The sequence below is a fragment of the Oncorhynchus kisutch genome, linkage group LG17 (genome assembly GCF_002021735.2).
Source record: "Oncorhynchus kisutch isolate 150728-3 linkage group LG17, Okis_V2, whole genome shotgun sequence".
Lineage (NCBI taxonomy): Eukaryota > Metazoa > Chordata > Actinopteri > Salmoniformes > Salmonidae > Oncorhynchus > Oncorhynchus kisutch.
In genome coordinates, this window is record NC_034190.2 from 84,479,721 (window position 1) to 84,497,409 (window position 17,689).

General features: G+C 47.5%; 1 protein-coding gene across 2 annotated transcripts in view; it reads left to right on the forward strand.

Annotated features, from left to right (window-relative positions):
• Positions 1-14,464: 14,464 nt before the first annotated feature.
• The window catches only part of LOC109878835 (PDZ domain-containing protein 4), a 56,810-nt gene continuing 53,585 nt past the window's right edge, over positions 14,465-17,689 (forward strand). For both annotated transcript variants that reach the window (XR_004203756.1, XM_031794846.1), the window contains exon 1: positions 14,465-14,633. Coding sequence is in view for 1 of the 2 variants with exons in the window: in XM_031794846.1 (XP_031650706.1) it covers positions 14,574-14,633 (60 nt within the window). In the remaining variant the exon portion in view is untranslated. The remainder of the gene's footprint in view (positions 14,634-17,689) is intronic.

Below are 17,689 nucleotides of genomic sequence, written 5' to 3' on the forward strand. Positions count from 1 at the left end.
AAAGAAAGAGAGAAGGAGAGAATTAGAGAACGCACACTTAGATTCACACAGGACACCGAATAGGACAGGAGAAGTACTCCAGATATAACAAACTGACCCCAGCCCCCCGACACATAAACTACTGCAGCATAAATACTGGAGGCTGAGACAGGAGGGGTCAGGAGACACTGTGGCCCCATCCGAGGACACCCCCGGACAGGGCCAAACAGGAAGGATATAACCCCACCCACTTTGCCAAAGCACAGCCCCCACACCACTAGAGGGATATCTTCAACCACCAACTTACCATCCTGAGACAAGGCTGAGTATAGCCCACAAAGATCTCCGCCACGGCACAACCCAAGGGGGGGGGGGGGGCGCCAACCCAGACAGGATGACCACAACAGTGAATCAACCCACTCAGGTGACGCACCCCCTCCAGGGAGAGCATGAGAGAGCCCCAGCAAGCCAGTGACTCAGCCCCTGTAATAGGGTTAGAGGCAGAGAATCCCAGTGGAAAGAGGGGAACCGGCCAGGCAGAGACAGCAAGGGCGGTTCGTTGCTCCAGAGCCTTTCCGTTCACCTTCCCACTCCTGGGCCAGACTACACTCAATCATATGACCCACTGAAGAGATGAGTCTTCAGTAAAGACTTAAAGGTTGAGACCGAGTTTGCGTCTCTGACATGGGTAGGCAGACCGTTCCATAAAAATGGAGCTCTATAGGAGAAAGCCCTGCCTCCAGCTGTTTGCTTAGAAATTCTAGGGACAATTAGGAGGCCTGCGTCTTGTGACCGTAGCGTACGTATAGGTATGTACGGCAGGACCAAATCAGAGAGATATGTAGGAGCAAGCCCATGTAATGCTTTGTAGGTTAGCAGTAAAACCTTGAAATCAGCCCTTGCTTTGACAGGAAGCCAGTGTAGAGAGGCTAGCACTGGAGTAATATGATCAAATTTTTTGGTTCTAGTCAGGATTCTAGCAGCCGTATTTAGCACTAACTGAAGTTTATTTAGTGCTTTATCCGGGTAGCCGGAAAATAGAGCATTGCAGTAGTCTAACCTAGAAGTGACAAAAGCATGGATTAATTTTTCTGCATCATTTTTGGACAGAAAGTTTCTGATTTTTGCAATGTTACGTAGATGGAAAAAAGCTGTCCTCGAAATGGTCTTGATATGTTCTTCAAAAGAGAGATCAGGGTCCAGAGTAACGCCGAGGTCCTTCACAGTTTTATTTGAGACGACTGTACAACCATTAAGATTAATTGTCAGATTCAACAGAAGATCTCTTTGTTTCTTGGGACCTAGAACAAGCATCTCTGTTTTGTCCGAGTTTAATAGTAGAAAGTTTGCAGCCATCCACTTCCTTATGTCTGAAACACATGCTTCTAGCGAGGGCAATTTTGGGGCTTCACCATGTTTCATTGAAATGTACAGCTGTGTGTCATCCGCATAGCAGTGAAAGTTTACATTATGTTTTCGAATAACATCCCCAAGAGGTAAAATATATAGTGAAAACAATAGTGGTCCTAAAACGGAACCTTGAGGAACACCGAAATTTACAGTTGATTTGTCAGAGGACAAACCATTCACAGAGACAAACTGATATCTTTCCGACAGATAAGATCTAAACCAGGCCAGAACATGTCCGTGTAGACCAATTTGGGTTTCCAATCTCTCCAAAAGAATGTGGTGATCGATGGTATCAAAAGCAGCACTAAGGTCTAGGAGCACGAGGACAGATGCAGAGCCTCGGTCCGATGCCATTAAAATGTCATTTACCACCTTCACAAGTGCCGTCTCAGTGCTATGATGGGGTCTAAAACCAGACTGAAGCATTTCGTATACATTGTTTGTCTTCAGGAAGGCAGTGAGTTGCTGCGCAACAGCCTTCTCTAAAATTTTTGAGAGGAATGGAAGATTCGATATAGGCCGATAGTTTTTTATATTTTCTGGGTCAAGGTTTGGCTTTTTCAAGAGAGGCTTTATTACTGCCACTTTTAGTGAGTTTGGTACACATCCAGTGGATAGAGAGCCGTTTATTATGTTCAACATAGGAGGGCCAAGCACAGGAAGCAGCTCTTTCAGTAGTTTAGTTGGAATAGGGTCCAGTATGCAGCTTGAAGGTTTAGAGGCCATGATTATTTTCATCATTGTGTCAAGAGATATAGTACTAAAACACTTGAGCGTCTCTCTTGATCCTAGGTCCTGGCAGAGTTGTGCAGACTCAGGACAACTGAGGTTTGGAGGAATACGCAGGTTTAAAGAGGAGTCCGTAATTTGCTTTCTAATAATCATAATCTTTTCCTCAAAGAAGTTCATGAATTTATCACTGCTAAAGTGAAAGTCATCCTCTCTTGGGGAATGCTGCTTTTTAGTTAGCTTTGCGACAGTATTAAAAAGGAATTTCGGATTGTTCTTATTTTCCTCAATTAAGTTAGAAAAATAGGATGATCGAGCAGCAGTAAGGGCTCTACGGTACTGCACGGAGAAGAGAGGGTGAAGGGGGAGGAGAAAAGAGAGGGTGAAGGGAGGAGGAGACGAGAGGGTGAAAGGGGAAGGAGACACGAGAGGGTGAAGGGAGGGGGAGACAAGAGAGGGTGAAGGGGGGAGGAGACAAGAGAGGGTGAAGGGGGGAGGAGACAAGAGAGGGTGAAGGGTGGAGGAGGCAAGAGAGGGTGAAGGGGGAGGAGACAAGAGAGGGTGAAGGAAGGAGGAGACACGAGAGGGTGAAGGGGGGAGGAGACAAGAGAGGGGGGAGGAGACAAGAGAGGGTGAAGGGAGGAGGAGACAAGAGAGGGTGAAGGGGGGAGGAGACGAGAGGATGAAGCGGGGAGGAGACAATAGAGGGGAGGGGACAAGAGAGGTTGAAGGGGGAGGAGACAAGAGGAGGAGACAAGAGAGGGTGAAGGGGGAGGAGACAAGAGAGGGGGGGGGGGGGGGGGGGGGGACAAGGGAGGTTGAAGGGGGAGGAGGCAAGAGAGGGTGAAGGGGGAGGAGACAAGAGAGGGGGGAGGAGACATGAGAGGGTGAAGGGGGGAGGAGACACGAGAGGGCAAAGAGAGGAGGAGTGGGGGAAATTGAGGAGAGGAGTGGGGAGGAGGGACAGGGAGGAGAGGAGAATTGACACGAGAGGGCAAAGAGAGGAGGAGAGGGGGGAATTGATGAGAGGAGCGGGGAGGAGGGACAGGGAGGAGAGGAGAAGAGACACGAGAGGGCAAAGAGAGGAGGAGAGATATAATATCCAACGTGATCTATTGATTCTGTGGTGATGACCTGTTAGATATACTCTGCAAAATGAAAATGAAATGTATCTCCATTGTGTCTAGGCTGGGATTAAATCCGATGGCTATAGGCATTGCAGTTTTTGTTGAAGATTAATTCAGATTAAGCCAACATATGCAATGTGAACTGTAAGTGAAACCTTTGTGAATGTGGGAACCAATGTGCCTATGATAATATGCTTTTATGTACACTGAGCATTATAATCTGATTAGGGTCGCACAATTTCAGTAACTTTTGCAACATTCCCCAGTTTTCCTTGAAGTCTTGGTTGAAGGATTTCCAGAACTGAGGGTATTGAGTGTATACGCAGGGAATCTCTAACCAGGAAAATCTGGGAATTTAAGGAAAGTTGCCAGAATCCTACAAGACTATAGCCAGCTGTAGCCATCTTTCAAGTGTTGATGAATCACTGTAAATAAACATGGTATGTTGATAAACCACTGTAAATAAACCACTGGTAATAAACCACTGTAATAAACAACCGTATTAAACCACTGGTAATAAACCACTGGTAATAAACCACTGGTAATAAACCACTGGTAATAAACCACTGGTAATAAACCACTGTAATAAACCACTGTAATAAACCACTGTAATAAACCACTGGTAATAACCACTGGTAATAAACCACTGTTAATAAACCACTGTAATAAACCACTGGTAATAAACCACTGGTAATAAACCACTGTAAACAAACCACTGTATTAAACCACTGGTAATAACCACTGTAAACAAACCACTGTAATAAACCACTGGTAATAAACCACTGTAATAAACCACTGGTAATAAACCACTGGTAATAAACCACTGTAATAAACCACTGGTAATAACCACTGGTAATTAACCACTGGTAATAAACCACTGTAATAAACCACTGGTAATAAACCACTGGTAATAAACCACTGGTAATAAACCACTGTAATAAACCACTGGTAATAAACCACTGTAATTAACCACTGGTAATAAACCACTGGTAATAAACAACTGGTAATAAACCACTGGTAATAAACCATCGGTAATAAACCACTGGTAATAAACCACTGGTAATAAACCACTGTAATAAACCACTGAACATAAACCACTGGTAATAAACCACTGGTAATAAACCACTGTAATAAACCACTGGTAATAACCACTGGTAATAAACCACTGTAATTAACCACTATAATAAACCACTGGTAATTACAACCATCTCTGCAGCACCAATCAGGCCTTTATGGTAGAGTGGCCAGACAGAAGCCACTCCTCAGTAAAAGGCACATAACAGCCCGCTTGGAGTATGCCAAAAGGCAACATAAGTACTCTCAGACCATGAGAAACAAGATTCTCTTGTCCGATGAAACCAAGATTGCACTCTTTGGCCTGAATACCAAGTGTCACGTCTGGAGGAAACCTGGCACCAATCTTACGGTGAAGGATAATAATAATAAGAGATTTGTTGGGCCAAGAAACATGAGCAATGGGCATAGACTGGTGGAAATATGTTTTTGGTCTGATGAAATTTGAGATTTTTGCATCCAACCACCGTGTCTTTGTGAAACGCAGAGTAAGTGAACAGATGATCTCCACATGTGTATTTCCCACCATGAAGCATGGAGGAGGAGGTGTTATGGTGTGGGGGGTGCTTTGCTGGTGACACTGTCTGTGATTTATTTAGATTTCAAGGCACACTTAACCAGCATGGCTACCACATCATTCTGCAGTGATACACCATCACATCTGGTTTGGGCTTAGTGGGACTATCAAATCAAATCAAATCAAATGTATTTATATAGCCCTTTGTACATCAGCTGATATCTCAAAGTGCTGTACAGAAAACCAGCCTAAAACCCCAAACAGCAAGCAATGCAGGTGTAGAAGCATGGTGGCTAGGAAAAACTCTCTAGAAAGGCCAATACCTAGGAAGAAACCTAGAGAGGAACCAGGCTATGTGGGGTGGCCAGTCCTCTTCTGGCTGTGCCGGGTGGAGATTATAACAGAACATGGCCAAGATGTTCAAATGTTCATAAATGACCAGCATGGCCCAATAATAATAAGGCAGAACAGTTGAAACTGGAGCAGCAGCACGGCCAGGTGGACTGGGGACAACAAGGAGTCATCATGTCAGGTAGTATGGGGCATGGTCCTAGGGCTCAGGTCCTCCGAGAGAGAAAAAGAAAGAGAGAATTAGAGAGAGCACACTTAGATTCACACAGGACACCGAATAGGACAGGAGAAGTACTCCAGATATAACAAACTGACCCTAGCCCCCCGACACATAAATACTGAAGGCTGAGACAGGACGGGTCAGGAGACACTGTGGCCCCATCCGAGGACACCCCCGGACAGGGCCCAACAGGAAGGATATAACCCCACCCACTTTTCCAAAGCACAGCCTCCACACCATTAGAGGGATATCTTCAACCACCAACTTACCATCCTGAGACAAGGCCGAGTATAGCCCACCAAGATCTCCGCCACGGCACAACCCAAGGGGGGGGGGCGCCAACCCAGACAGGATGATCACATCAGTGACTCACCCCACTCAAGTGATGCACCCCCCCCCCCAGGGACGGTATGAAAGAGCCCCAGTAAGCCAGTGACTCAGCCCCTGTAATAGGGTTAGAGGCAGAGAATCCCAGTGGAAAGAGGGGAACCGGCCAGGCAGAGACAGCAAGGGCGGTTCGTTGCTCCAGAGCCTTTCCGTTCACCTTCCCACTCCTGTGCCAGACTACACTCAATCATATGACCTACTGAAGAGATGAGTCTTCAGTAAAGACTTAAAGGTTGAGACCGAGTTTGCGTCTCTTACATGGGTAGGCAGACCATTCCATAAAAATGGAGCTCTATAGGTGAAAGCCCTGCCTCCAGCTGTTTGCTTAGAAATTCTAGGGACAATTAGGAGGCCTGCGTCTTGTGACCGTAGCGTACGTGTAGGTATGTACGGCAGGACCAAATCAGAGAGATAGGTAGGAGCAAGCCCATGTAATGCTTTGTAGGTTAGCAGTAAAACCTTGAAATCAGCCCTTGCCTTGACAGGAAGCCTGTCCCAGAACAACAATCCCAGAACAACAGCAAAGGACCTTGTGAAGATACTGAAAGAAACAGGTACAAAAGTATCTATATCCACAGTAAAACGAGTCCTATATCAACATAACCTGAAAGGCCGCTCAGCAAGGAAGAAGCCACTGCTCCAAAACCACCATAAAAAGCCAGACTACGGTTTGCAACTGCACAGGGGGACAAAGATCATACTTTTTGGAGAAATGTCCTCTGGTCTGATGAAATAATAATAGAACTGTTTGTCCATAATGACCATCGTTATGTTTGGAGGAGAAAGAGGGAGGCTTACAAGCCGAAGAACAGCATCCCAACCTTGAAGCACGGGGGTGGCAGCATCATGTTGTGGGGGTGCTTTGCTGCAGGAGGAATTGGTGCACTTCACAAAATAGATGGCATCATCAATATTTTTGGGTTGGTCAGGGTGTGATTTGGGTGGGCATTCTATGTTCTTTTTCTGTTTTGTATTTCTATGTTTTGACCGGGTATGGTTCTCAATCAGGGACAGCTGTCTATCGTTGTCTCTGATTGAGCACCATACTTAGGTAGCTTTTCCCCACTGGGTTTTTGTGGGTAGTTGTTTTCCGTATCAGTGTTTGCACCTTACGGGACTGTTTCGGTTTCATTTATTCTCTTGTTATTTTTGTATTTAGTGTTCAGTTCAACAAATAAATATGAACACTTACCATGCTGCACCTTGATCCTCTCCTTCCAACAGCCGTTCAATTTGGCTAAAGTATTAGTATTAGTATTAGTTAGTCTTAGTATTTTGTGTTTTCTTTCTTTATTTGGTCAGGCCAGGGTGTGACATGGGTTTATTTTGTGGTGTGTTTTTGTATTGGGGTTTTCGTAGGTTTTGGGATTGTGGCTTAGTGGGGTTTTCTAGCAAGGTCTATGGTTGCCTGAGGCGGTTCTCAATCAGAGGCAGGTGATTCTCGTTGTCTCTGATTGGGAACCATATTTAGGCAGCCATATTCTTTGAGTGTTTGGTGGGTGATTGTTCCTGTCTCTGTGTTAGTTTGCACCAGTTTAGGCTGTTTATGTTTTCACATTACGTTTATTGTTTTCGTATTGATCGTGTTTCATCTTTATTAAAGATGTTTCGTATTAAAACCACGCTGCATTTTGGTGCGACTCTCTTTCACCTGAAGAAAACCGTAACAACAACTGTATATATATATATTGTGTTCCTCATGTCCATGCTTCCATTCATTAGTAATACTTGTGTTCTTGTGGACAGCACCCTTATACAGTTTAGTTTAAGCACTTGGATATGAATCCTATACCTGCAGAGACCCCAATCTGAAAGGACAACACATTGGTTGCTGGTTGCAGAGATCCCACTCTGGGTGCTGGTTGCAGAGATCCCACTCTGGGTGCTGGTTGCAGAGATCCCACTCTGGGTGCTGGTTACAGAGACCCCACTCTAAAAGGACACCACATTGGGTGCTGGTTGCAGAGACCCCAATCTGAAAGGACACCACATTGGTTGCTGGTTACAGAAACTCCAATCTGAAAGGACACCTTATTGGGTGCTGGTTGCAGAGACCCCACTCTGAAAGGACACCACATTGGTTGCTGGATGCAGAGACCCCACTCTGGGTGCTGGATGCAGAGACCCCACTCTGGGTGCTGGTTGCAGAGACCCCACTCTGGGTGCTGGTTGCAGAGACCCCACTCTGGGTGCTGGTTGCAGAGACCCCACTCTGAAAGGACACCACATTGGTTGCTGGTTACAGAGACCCCACTCTGGGTGCTGTTTGCAGAGACCCCACTCTGGTTGCTGGTTGCAGAGACCCCACTCTGGTTGCTGGTTGCAGAGACCTCACTCTGGGTGCTGGTTGCAGAGACCCCACTCTGGGTGCTGGTTGCAGAGACCTCACTCTGGGTGCTGGTTGCAGAGACCTCACTCTGGGTGCTGGTTGCAGAGACCCCACTCTGGTTGCTGGTTGCAGAGACCTCACTCTGGGTGCTGGTTGCAGAGACCCCACTCTGGGTTCTGGTTGCAGAGACCCCACTCTGGGTGCTGTTTGCAGAGACCCCACTCTGGGTGCTGGTTGCAGAGACCCCACTCTGGGTGCTGGTTGCAGAGACCCCACTCTGGTTGCTGGTTGCAGAGACCCCACTCTGGTTGCTGGTTGCAGAGACCCCACTCTGGGTGCTGGTTGCATAGACCCCACTCTGGGTGCTGGTTGCATAGACCCCACTCTGGGTGCTGGTTGCATAGACCCCACTCTGGGTGCTGGTTGCAGAGACCCCACTCTGAAAGGACACCACATTGGTTGCTGGATGCAGAGACCCCACTCTGGGTGCTGGATGCAGAGACCCCACTCTGGGTGCTGGTTGCAGAGACCCCACTCTGGGTGCTGGTTGCAGAGACCCCACTCTGGGTGCTGGTTGCAGAGACCCCACTCTGAAAGGACACCACATTGGTTGCTGGTTACAGAGACCCCACTCTGGGTGCTGTTTGCAGAGACCCCACTCTGGTTGCTGGTTGCAGAGACCCCAATCTGGGTGCTGGTTGCAGAGACCTCACTCTGGGTGCTGGTTGCAGAGACCTCACTCTGGGTGCTGGTTGCAGAGACCCCACTCTGGGTGCTGGTTGCAGAGACCCCCACTCTGGGTGCTGGTTGCAGAGACCCCCACTCTGGGTGCTGGTTGCAGAGACCCCACTCTGGTTGCTGGTTGCAGAGACCCCACTCTGGTTGCTGGTTGCAGAGACCCCACTCTGGGTGCTGGTTGCATAGACCCCACTCTGGGTGCTGGTTGCATAGACCCCACTCTGGGTGCTGGTTGCATAGACCCCACTCTGGGTGCTGGTTGCAGAGACCCCACTCTGAAAGGACACCACATTGGTTGCTGGATGCAGAGACCCCACTCTGGGTGCTGGATGCAGAGACCCCACTCTGGGTGCTGGTTGCAGAGACCCCACTCTGGGTGCTGGTTGCAGAGACCCCACTCTGGGTGCTGGTTGCAGAGACCCCACTCTGAAAGGACACCACATTGGTTGCTGGTTACAGAGACCCCACTCTGGGTGCTGTTTGCAGAGACCCCACTCTGGTTGCTGGTTGCAGAGACCCCAATCTGGGTGCTGGTTGCAGAGACCTCACTCTGGGTGCTGGTTGCAGAGACCCCACTCTGGGTGCTGGTTGCAGAGACCCCCACTCTGGGTGCTGGTTGCAGAGACCCCCACTCTGGGTGCTGGTTGCAGAGACCCCACTCTGGGTGCTGGTTGCAGAGACCCCACTCTGGGTGCTGGTTGCAGAGACCCCACTCAGGTTGCTGGTTGCAGAGACCCCACTCTGGTTGCTGGTTGCAGGGACACCACTCTGGGTGCTGGTTGCAGAGACCCCACTCTGGGTGCTGGTTGCAGAGACCCCACTCTGGTTGCTGGTTGCAGAGACCCCACTCTGGTTGCTGGTTGCAGGGACACCACTCTGGGTGCTGGTTGCATAGACCCGACTCTGGGTGCTGGTTGCAGAGACCCCACTCTGGTTGCTGGTTGCAGAGACCCCACTCTGGTTGCTGGTTGCAGGGACACCACTCTGGGTGCTGGTTGCATAGACCCCACTCTGGGTGCTGGTTCACATTACTCAGAGGAATGGGTTAATAATAGTGTAATGAATGCAAAACACTGCAGATGTAATTACTGTTGCTATGAGATTATCAACATGATGTACTATGCTATGCTCTGTCGGGCTCTTCTTTACAGCCAACTGTTATTAAACTGTTTTTACATGGCTCAGATAGTGGGATTTGATTTGGTATTCGTTCTGCTGCTTTTCTTTCTCCCTCCCTCCCTCCCTCCCTCCCTCCCTCCCTCCCTCCCTCCCTCCCTCCCTCCCTCTCTGTCTGTCCAAACTGTTTAATGCTCTCCTCCAAAAACAAACCACTTAATCTGTGTTAGTCTGACACAAACATGTGATGCAGAACAGTTGTTCAACAGAGATACAGGGAGGAGACAGAACGGAGAGAGACAGAGAGTATGCAGGATAGGGGAGGAGACAGAACGGAGAGAGACAGAGAGTATGCATGATAGGGGAGGAGACAGAACGGAGAGAGACAGAGAGTATGCAGGATAGGGGAGGAGACAGAACGGAGAGAGACAGAGAGTATGCAGGACAGGGGAGGAGACAGAACGGAGAGAGACAGAGAGTATGCAGGATAGGGGAGGAGACAGAACGGAGAGAGACAGAGAGTATGCAGGATAGGGGAGGAGGCAGAACGGAGAGAGACAGAGAGTATGCAGGATAGGGGAGGAGACGGAACGGAGAGAGACAGAGAGTATGCAGGATAGGGGAGGAGACAGAACGGAGCTGCAAATGAGGACATGGTGAAAGAAACCGTGGGAGGGAGGGAGGGAGGGAGGGAGGGAGGGAGGGAGGGAGGGAGGGAGGGAGGGAGGGAGGGAGGGAGGGAGCAGACTGGAGGGAAAATGTATTGTGGCAGCTGGATTTTGGCTTCCGCTGCTGAGCTGCTTTGCCTGCGTACTACAGTATCTCAGCCTGCAGCTGTGGAGCAGAGCAGAACAGAATAGAGAAGACCAGAACAGAATAGATGAGAACAGAACAGAATAGATGAGAGCAGAACAGAATAGATGAGAGCAGAACAGAATAGACGAGAGCAGACCAGACCAGAGCAGAGCAGAACAGGATGAGCTACAGTTTTAATACACTGAAGGAAAGAGGAGGAGGAACACGAGAACACCTCTACTGCTGCAGCCACAGCTCCAGCTTCACAGTGCCAGCTTCACAGCGCCAGCTTCACAGCACAAGCCACAGCTCCAGCTTCACAGCCTTTGTATTGAGAATCAGTGGTGCAGGACCAGAGAAGGAGCAGTGAGACATCTGTATCAGCCAGCCATTCAGGACCAGAGAGAGAGCACGTTTATAGCAGCACACAGCCAAGAGAAACGTCTGTGCCAAACCTGAAAGGAAAGGATACTCTTGACTGCTTTTTGGACTACGGTGGACTACAGTGCCCTGGTAGGACTCAGTGAATCACAGTCCTGGCTGGTAGATGTATTCAGTGATTCAGCTGGTAGATGTATTCAGTGATTCAGATGGTAGATGTATTCAGTGATTCAGCTTGTAGACGGATTCAGTGATTCAGCTGGTAGAGGGATTCAGTGATTCAGCTGGTAGATGGATTCAGTGATTCAGCTGGTAGATGGATTCAGTGATTCAGCTGGTAGAGGGATTCAGTGATTCAGCTGGTAGATTTATTCAGTGATTCAGCTGGTAGATGGATTCAGTGATTCAGCTGGTAGATGGATTCAGTGATGCAGCTGGTAGAGGGATTCAGTGATTCAGCTGGTAGAGGGATTCAGTGATTCAGCTGGTAGATGGATTCAGTGATTCAGCTGGTAGAGGGATTCAGTGATTCAGCTGGTAGATTTATTCAGTGATTCAGCTGGTAGATGGATTCAGTGATTCAGCTGGTAGAGGGATTCAGTGATTCAGCTGGTAGATGTATTCAGTGATTCAGCTGGTAGAGGGATTCAGTGATTCAGCTGGTAGAGGGATTCAGTGATTCAGCTGGTAGATGTATTCAGTGATTCAGCTGGTAGAGGGATTCAGTGATTCAGCTGGTAGAGGGATTCAGTGATTCAGCTGGTAGATGTATTCAGTGATTCAGCTGGTAGAGGGATTCAGTGATTCAGCTGGTAGATGTATTCAGTGATTCAGCTGGTAGAGGGATTCAGTGATTCAGCTGGTAGAAGTATTCAGTGATTCAGCTGGTAGATATATTCAGTGATTCAGCTGGTAGAGGGATTCAGTGATTCAGCTGGTAGAGGGATTCAGTGATTCAGCTGGTAGATGGATTCAGTGATTCAGCTGGTAGAGGGATTCAGTGATTCAGCTGCTGTGTCTGTATGGATGTGGGGAACTACAGCGTTGCCTAGCAGGATCCTCGGAGTCAGACGTCGCCGGAGGGTTGCTAATCCCTTGGATTAATCTTCCAGACATCAAGAAGAGAAAACAGGAAAGGGGAATCGGTCTCACTCTGTTCCCTCATCGTGACTACAACCCCTTTTCTAAGGTGGAGTTTTGATCAACCTTTCGTATTGACAGAAGATATGGATTCCTACACATCTATCTAATTCATCTTATGGTTTCAGTGTGGTAATTAACTTTTTTTGTTTGTTGCCTCATGCGTTTATTTTCTTTCCTCTCTTTCATCATCCCCATCTTTAATTTAGTAACATATTCTGTAAGTGTTACTGGGGCTGTACAAGTTAGCCATGAATCCTTATATTAAAGGCTAGGTAAGAGATGTGTTCACACTGGTCAGAGTTGAAGATTCAGCACATACATAAAGGAATAGGCCGAGATATCTCGACAAACGATGACAGATTTTTGTTGTTGTAGTATACTAAAAAAAATATACAGAGAAAACACAATGAAACTCTGACAGTTCCTGAAGAAACACTAGATCACTAACAGCCCTTCAGGCTTGAGCCTTTAAGACACAATGAAAGGAGACGAAGGGACAGTGGAGTGCGCCACCATTTGACCTCTGATACATCAGGGAGACCTGACTGTCAACATTTCATTTACGTGACGTTCTACATGTTCTATTTGCGTTGTTTACATCCACACAGGTGCAGAATATATATAAATATATATATATATACACTATTAAAACGTCCATAAGAGGAACAGAAGAGAGATAGAAGTTGTAAGGCCTTTATCTGGGTATCTGATAGTAAGGTAATAAAGACCAGAATACATCATAGGGCTGTTCTCTTCCTCGTAACCACAGACAGACAGACAGACAGACAGACAGACAGACAGAGCGTTAACAGTGGGTAGTGGTAGTGAGTGGGAGTGAGATAATAATGACTCTCCCCAGGGGAGATTACAGTGGGTTGGGTAATGTTCACAGAGTGCTATTCCCTCTCTGGGGAGAAGCCTTCTGCTTTCAGCTTTGATGATGGAGGCTCGTCGTTGAGGAAATTCACCAGGAGGAGCAGCTATCTCTCTGGAAGTGAATGCAAAGTAGTCGCTACTTAATTATCTATACATATGGGTACACTATAGTTTCTTCTGTGCTTTGTTTTACTACCCAGAGCCAGAGAAATATATGAAAATGTTATTGTTATAAATTGAAAAATATTCCCTGAGGAGAACAGTGAGATTTAATATATTTTGATTGTGTGATCTGTTACAGTAGAATATTTGATCAAATAAAATACAAGCATTTCATTCCTCTTTTCTCTTTTCTCAATCCATTAATTTAATTTAACAACATTTTACACCAAAATAAAATCTGTTCTCATGCCTAAACTCAAATACACATGAACACGTGTGGAAGTTGGCAAGTTCTTGTTTTTGCCTTGAAAAGCTCAGAAGCTGAACGAAAAGCTCAGAGGTTGAACTAAAATCTCAGAGGTTGAACGAAAAGCTCAGAGGTTGAACTAAAATCTCAGAGGTTGAACGAAAAGCTCAGAAGCTGAACGAAAAGCTCAGAAGCTGAACGAAAAGCTCAGAGGCTGAACGAAAAGCTTAGAAGCTGAACGAAAAGCTCAGAAGCTGAATTCAAATCTCAGAGGCTGAACTCAAATCTCAGAAGCTGAACTCAAATCTCAGAGTTTGAACGAAAAGCTGTGAGAAAAAGAAACACATATAGTTAGCTTTATTGGTACTTCGCTAAACATGTCTTTCTTCGACGAGGGATTATTTTGAAATATCCACTAATGAATGGATGATGGACATGATTGTCTCACCATTTCCCATCTCTGAGAGAGATCCTCATCACTGAAGCGTCATTGAACTAAAGAGGACACAGTGTCTGAGGCTCGAGGACAGTTGAGTCAGCTCTGTGCTGGCCACACAACTTTACCACAGTGGATCCAAGATATCCTCATCATTGGCACATTAAAAAAAACTAACCTACGGAGTCTGTGCAGAGGTCACACAACACGGTGATTGAGACCTGAAAACATCAGAGCTTGGAGGACAAGATTCAGGACCGGAGTCAGGATCAGATCCAGGACCAGAGTCAGAACCAGAACCGGAGTCAGGACCAGATCCAGGACTAGAGTCAGAACCAGATCCAGGACCAGAGTCAGAACCAGATCCAGGACCAGATTCAGAACCAGAGTCAGGACCAGATCCAGGACCAGAGTCAGAACCAGATCCAGAACCAGAACCAGATCCAGGACCAGAGTCAGAACCAGATTCAGAACCAGATCCAGGACCAGAGTCAGAACCAGATCCAGAACCAGAGTCAGAACCAGATCCAGGACCAGAGTCAGGACCAAAGTCAGGATGGGGTGTAACATGTGTGTGGTGAACCGGCCGGAGCAACAGTACAAAGTTATGTTCCAGGTGAGAACCTCTACTGCCCCCCCCCCCCCTTCTGCTCACCTCACCCCACCAGGGTTGGGGTCAATTCAGTTAACTGGTTCTGACCCCAACCCTGCTCTCCAAAGGTTCATGACCACTTTCATATCTATCTCTTTCTCTACAAGCGTGTGATGTACTGTATATCTGCCTGCCAGCCAGTCATTCCTTTGGGACCTTAATCCATCTTCTACACGGCCACATTGGGGCAACTCAGATCAATGTTTCCAGGGACAGGCATTTGAATGATGATTTTCAGATCGTAGTCCATTTTAATGGGATATGACTTTTTGTTTTTTTACAAAGGGTGTCAAGAAGAGACATGTTAACTATCAATATTTATGAATAGCACCACGAAAACCCCACGTTGTATCACAGTAGGCCCTGCTCATCCATAATGCAGAGCAGCTAATTAGACTATTGATTAAAGTCGCTAGTTCACAGAGCTGAAACTTATTGCTCTCCTCTGGTTAAGGTGGCAGGGTAGCCTAGTGGTTAGAGCATTGGACTAGTAACCGAAAGGTTGCAACTTCGAATCCCCGAGCTGACAAGGTACAACTCTGTCGTTCTGCCCCTGAACAAGGCAGTTAACCCACTGTTCCTAGGCAGTCATTGAAAATAAGAATTTGTTCTTAACTGACTTGCCTGGTAAAAAAAAAAAAAAAAGTTATTATGTTGTCAATTACTTTTCCATTTCAATGGCAGAACGTATTCACTCCGCTTTACTTATCTACCCCATTTTGTTTGTGTTACAGCCTGAATTTAAAATGCAATGAATTGAGATTTTGTCTCATAATGGAATGATGCTTTTTGATTTTTATATATATTTTTTTTTTAAACTAATTCATGAAAAATTAAAAGCTGAAATGTTTCGAGGCAATAGGTATTCAACCCCCTTTGTCATGGAAAGCCCAATCAAGTTCAGGAGTAAACATTTCATTAATTAACAAGTCACATAATAAGTTGCATGGACCTATTCTGTGTGTAATAATAGTGTTTAACATGATGCTTATTATCTATGCATAGTCGCCTTTCCTCTTCCCCTATTTATCACATGCGCCGAATACAACAGGTATTCACCTTACAGTGAAACGCTTACTTACAAGGCCTTAACCAACAATGCAGTTTTAAGAAAAGTAATAGATAAGAAACACAAAGCAAATAACAGTAGTGGGGCTACATACAGCGGGTACCGGTACAGGGTCAAAGTGTCAATGTGCCGGGGACATCGGTGTCGAGGTAATTATGTATATGCAGGCAGGGTTATTAAAGTGGCTATGCATAGATTATAGTAGCAGCAGCGTAGGGAGGGGGGGGGGGGTGCAAATAGTCTGGGCAGCCATTTGATTGGCTGTTCAGGAGTCTTATGGCTTTGGTTTAGAAGCTGTTTAGGAGCCTCTTGGACCTAGACTTGGCGCTCGGGTACCGCTTGCTGTGCGGTAGCAGAGGGAACAGTCTATGTCTCGGGTGGTTGGTGTCATTGATAGTTTTCAGGGCCTTCCTCTGACACCGCCTGGTATAGAGGTCCTGGATGGCAGGAAGCTTGGCCCCGGTGATGTAGTGGGCTGTTCTCACTACCCTCTGTAGTGCCGTGCGGTCGGAGGCCGAGCAGTTTCCATACCAAGCAGTGATGCAGCCCGTCAGGAGGCTCTCGATGGTGCAGCTGTAAAATCTGTTGAGGATATTTTGAGGATCTGAGGACCCATGCCAAATCTTTTCAGTCTCCTGAGGTGGAATAGGCTTTGTCGTGACCTCTTCACGACTGTCTTGGTGTGTTTGGACCATGTTAGTTTGTTGGTGATGTGGACACCAAGGAACTCGAAGCTCTCAACCTGCTCCACTACAGCCCCATCAATGAGCTTGGGGTCGTGCTCTGTCCTCCTTTTCCTGTAGTGAACAAACACCTCCTTTGGACTGAGCACGCACCCCTGAGAGGCCCCCCCCGTGTTGAAGATTTTGTTGCGAAGACCGATTTTCAGGATGCCTCATGGTCTGACACACTCTAGCTCTGTCACCTTTCACCACAGATGAGGAAGTGTAACATAGACAGATGTGCAGTATTGATATGCATCCAATGTAAAAACTGATATCTCTTATAGCTTAAACTGACATATTTCTTTATGGCGATTTTTTTTATTATGCTAATTAGATTTCCGCAGGGGCGTGGACATTGACCCTTAATGGTTCAATGCAGTAGTCTATTTGGTTGATCACTTTAAATGCAGTAGTCTTCTGTGTTGATCACTTTAAATGCAGTAGTCTTCTGTGTTGATCATTTTAAATGCAGTAGTCTTCTGTGTTGATCACTTTAAATGCAGTAGTCTTCTGTGTTGATCACTTTAAATGCAGTAGTCTTCTGTGTTGATCACTTTAAATGCGGTCTCCCCTTCTCTCCTGTCCTCCCCCCTCTCTCCCTCTCCCCTGTTCTGCCCCCTCTCCCTCTACCCTGTCCTCCCCCCTCTCTCCCCTGTCCTCCCCCCCTCTCTCCCTCTCCCCTGTCCTCCCACCTCTCCCTCTCCCCTGTCCTCCCCCCTCTCCCCCATCCTCCCCCCTCTCTCCCTCTCCCCCATCTCCCCCGTCTCTCCCCTTACCTCCCCCGTCTCTCCCCTGCCCCCCCCCTCTCCCCCCCTCTCTCCCCTGCCCCCCCCCCTCTCCCTCCCCCCCCCCTCTCCCTCTCCCCATCCTCCCCCATCCTCCCCATCCTCCCCCTTCTCTCCCCTGTCCTCCCCCCTTTTCTCCCTCTCCCCCATCCACCCCCCCTCTCTCCCGACCTACCCTCCTCTCTCCCTCTCCCCTGTCCTCCCCCCCTTTCTCCCTCTCCCCCATCCACCCCCCCTGTCTCCCGACCTACCCTCCTCTCTCCCTCTCCCCTGTCCTCCCCCCTCTCTCCCTCTCCCCGTCCTCCCCCATCTCCCCCGCTCTTTCCCTTCTCCTCCTCCCCCATCTCCCCCTTGTCCTTCCCCTCCTCCCCCTCCTTCAGACCCCTTTACAGCCTCATTCATTATAGAAATGTGTGTGGTGATTGATCTGGGCTAGGATCA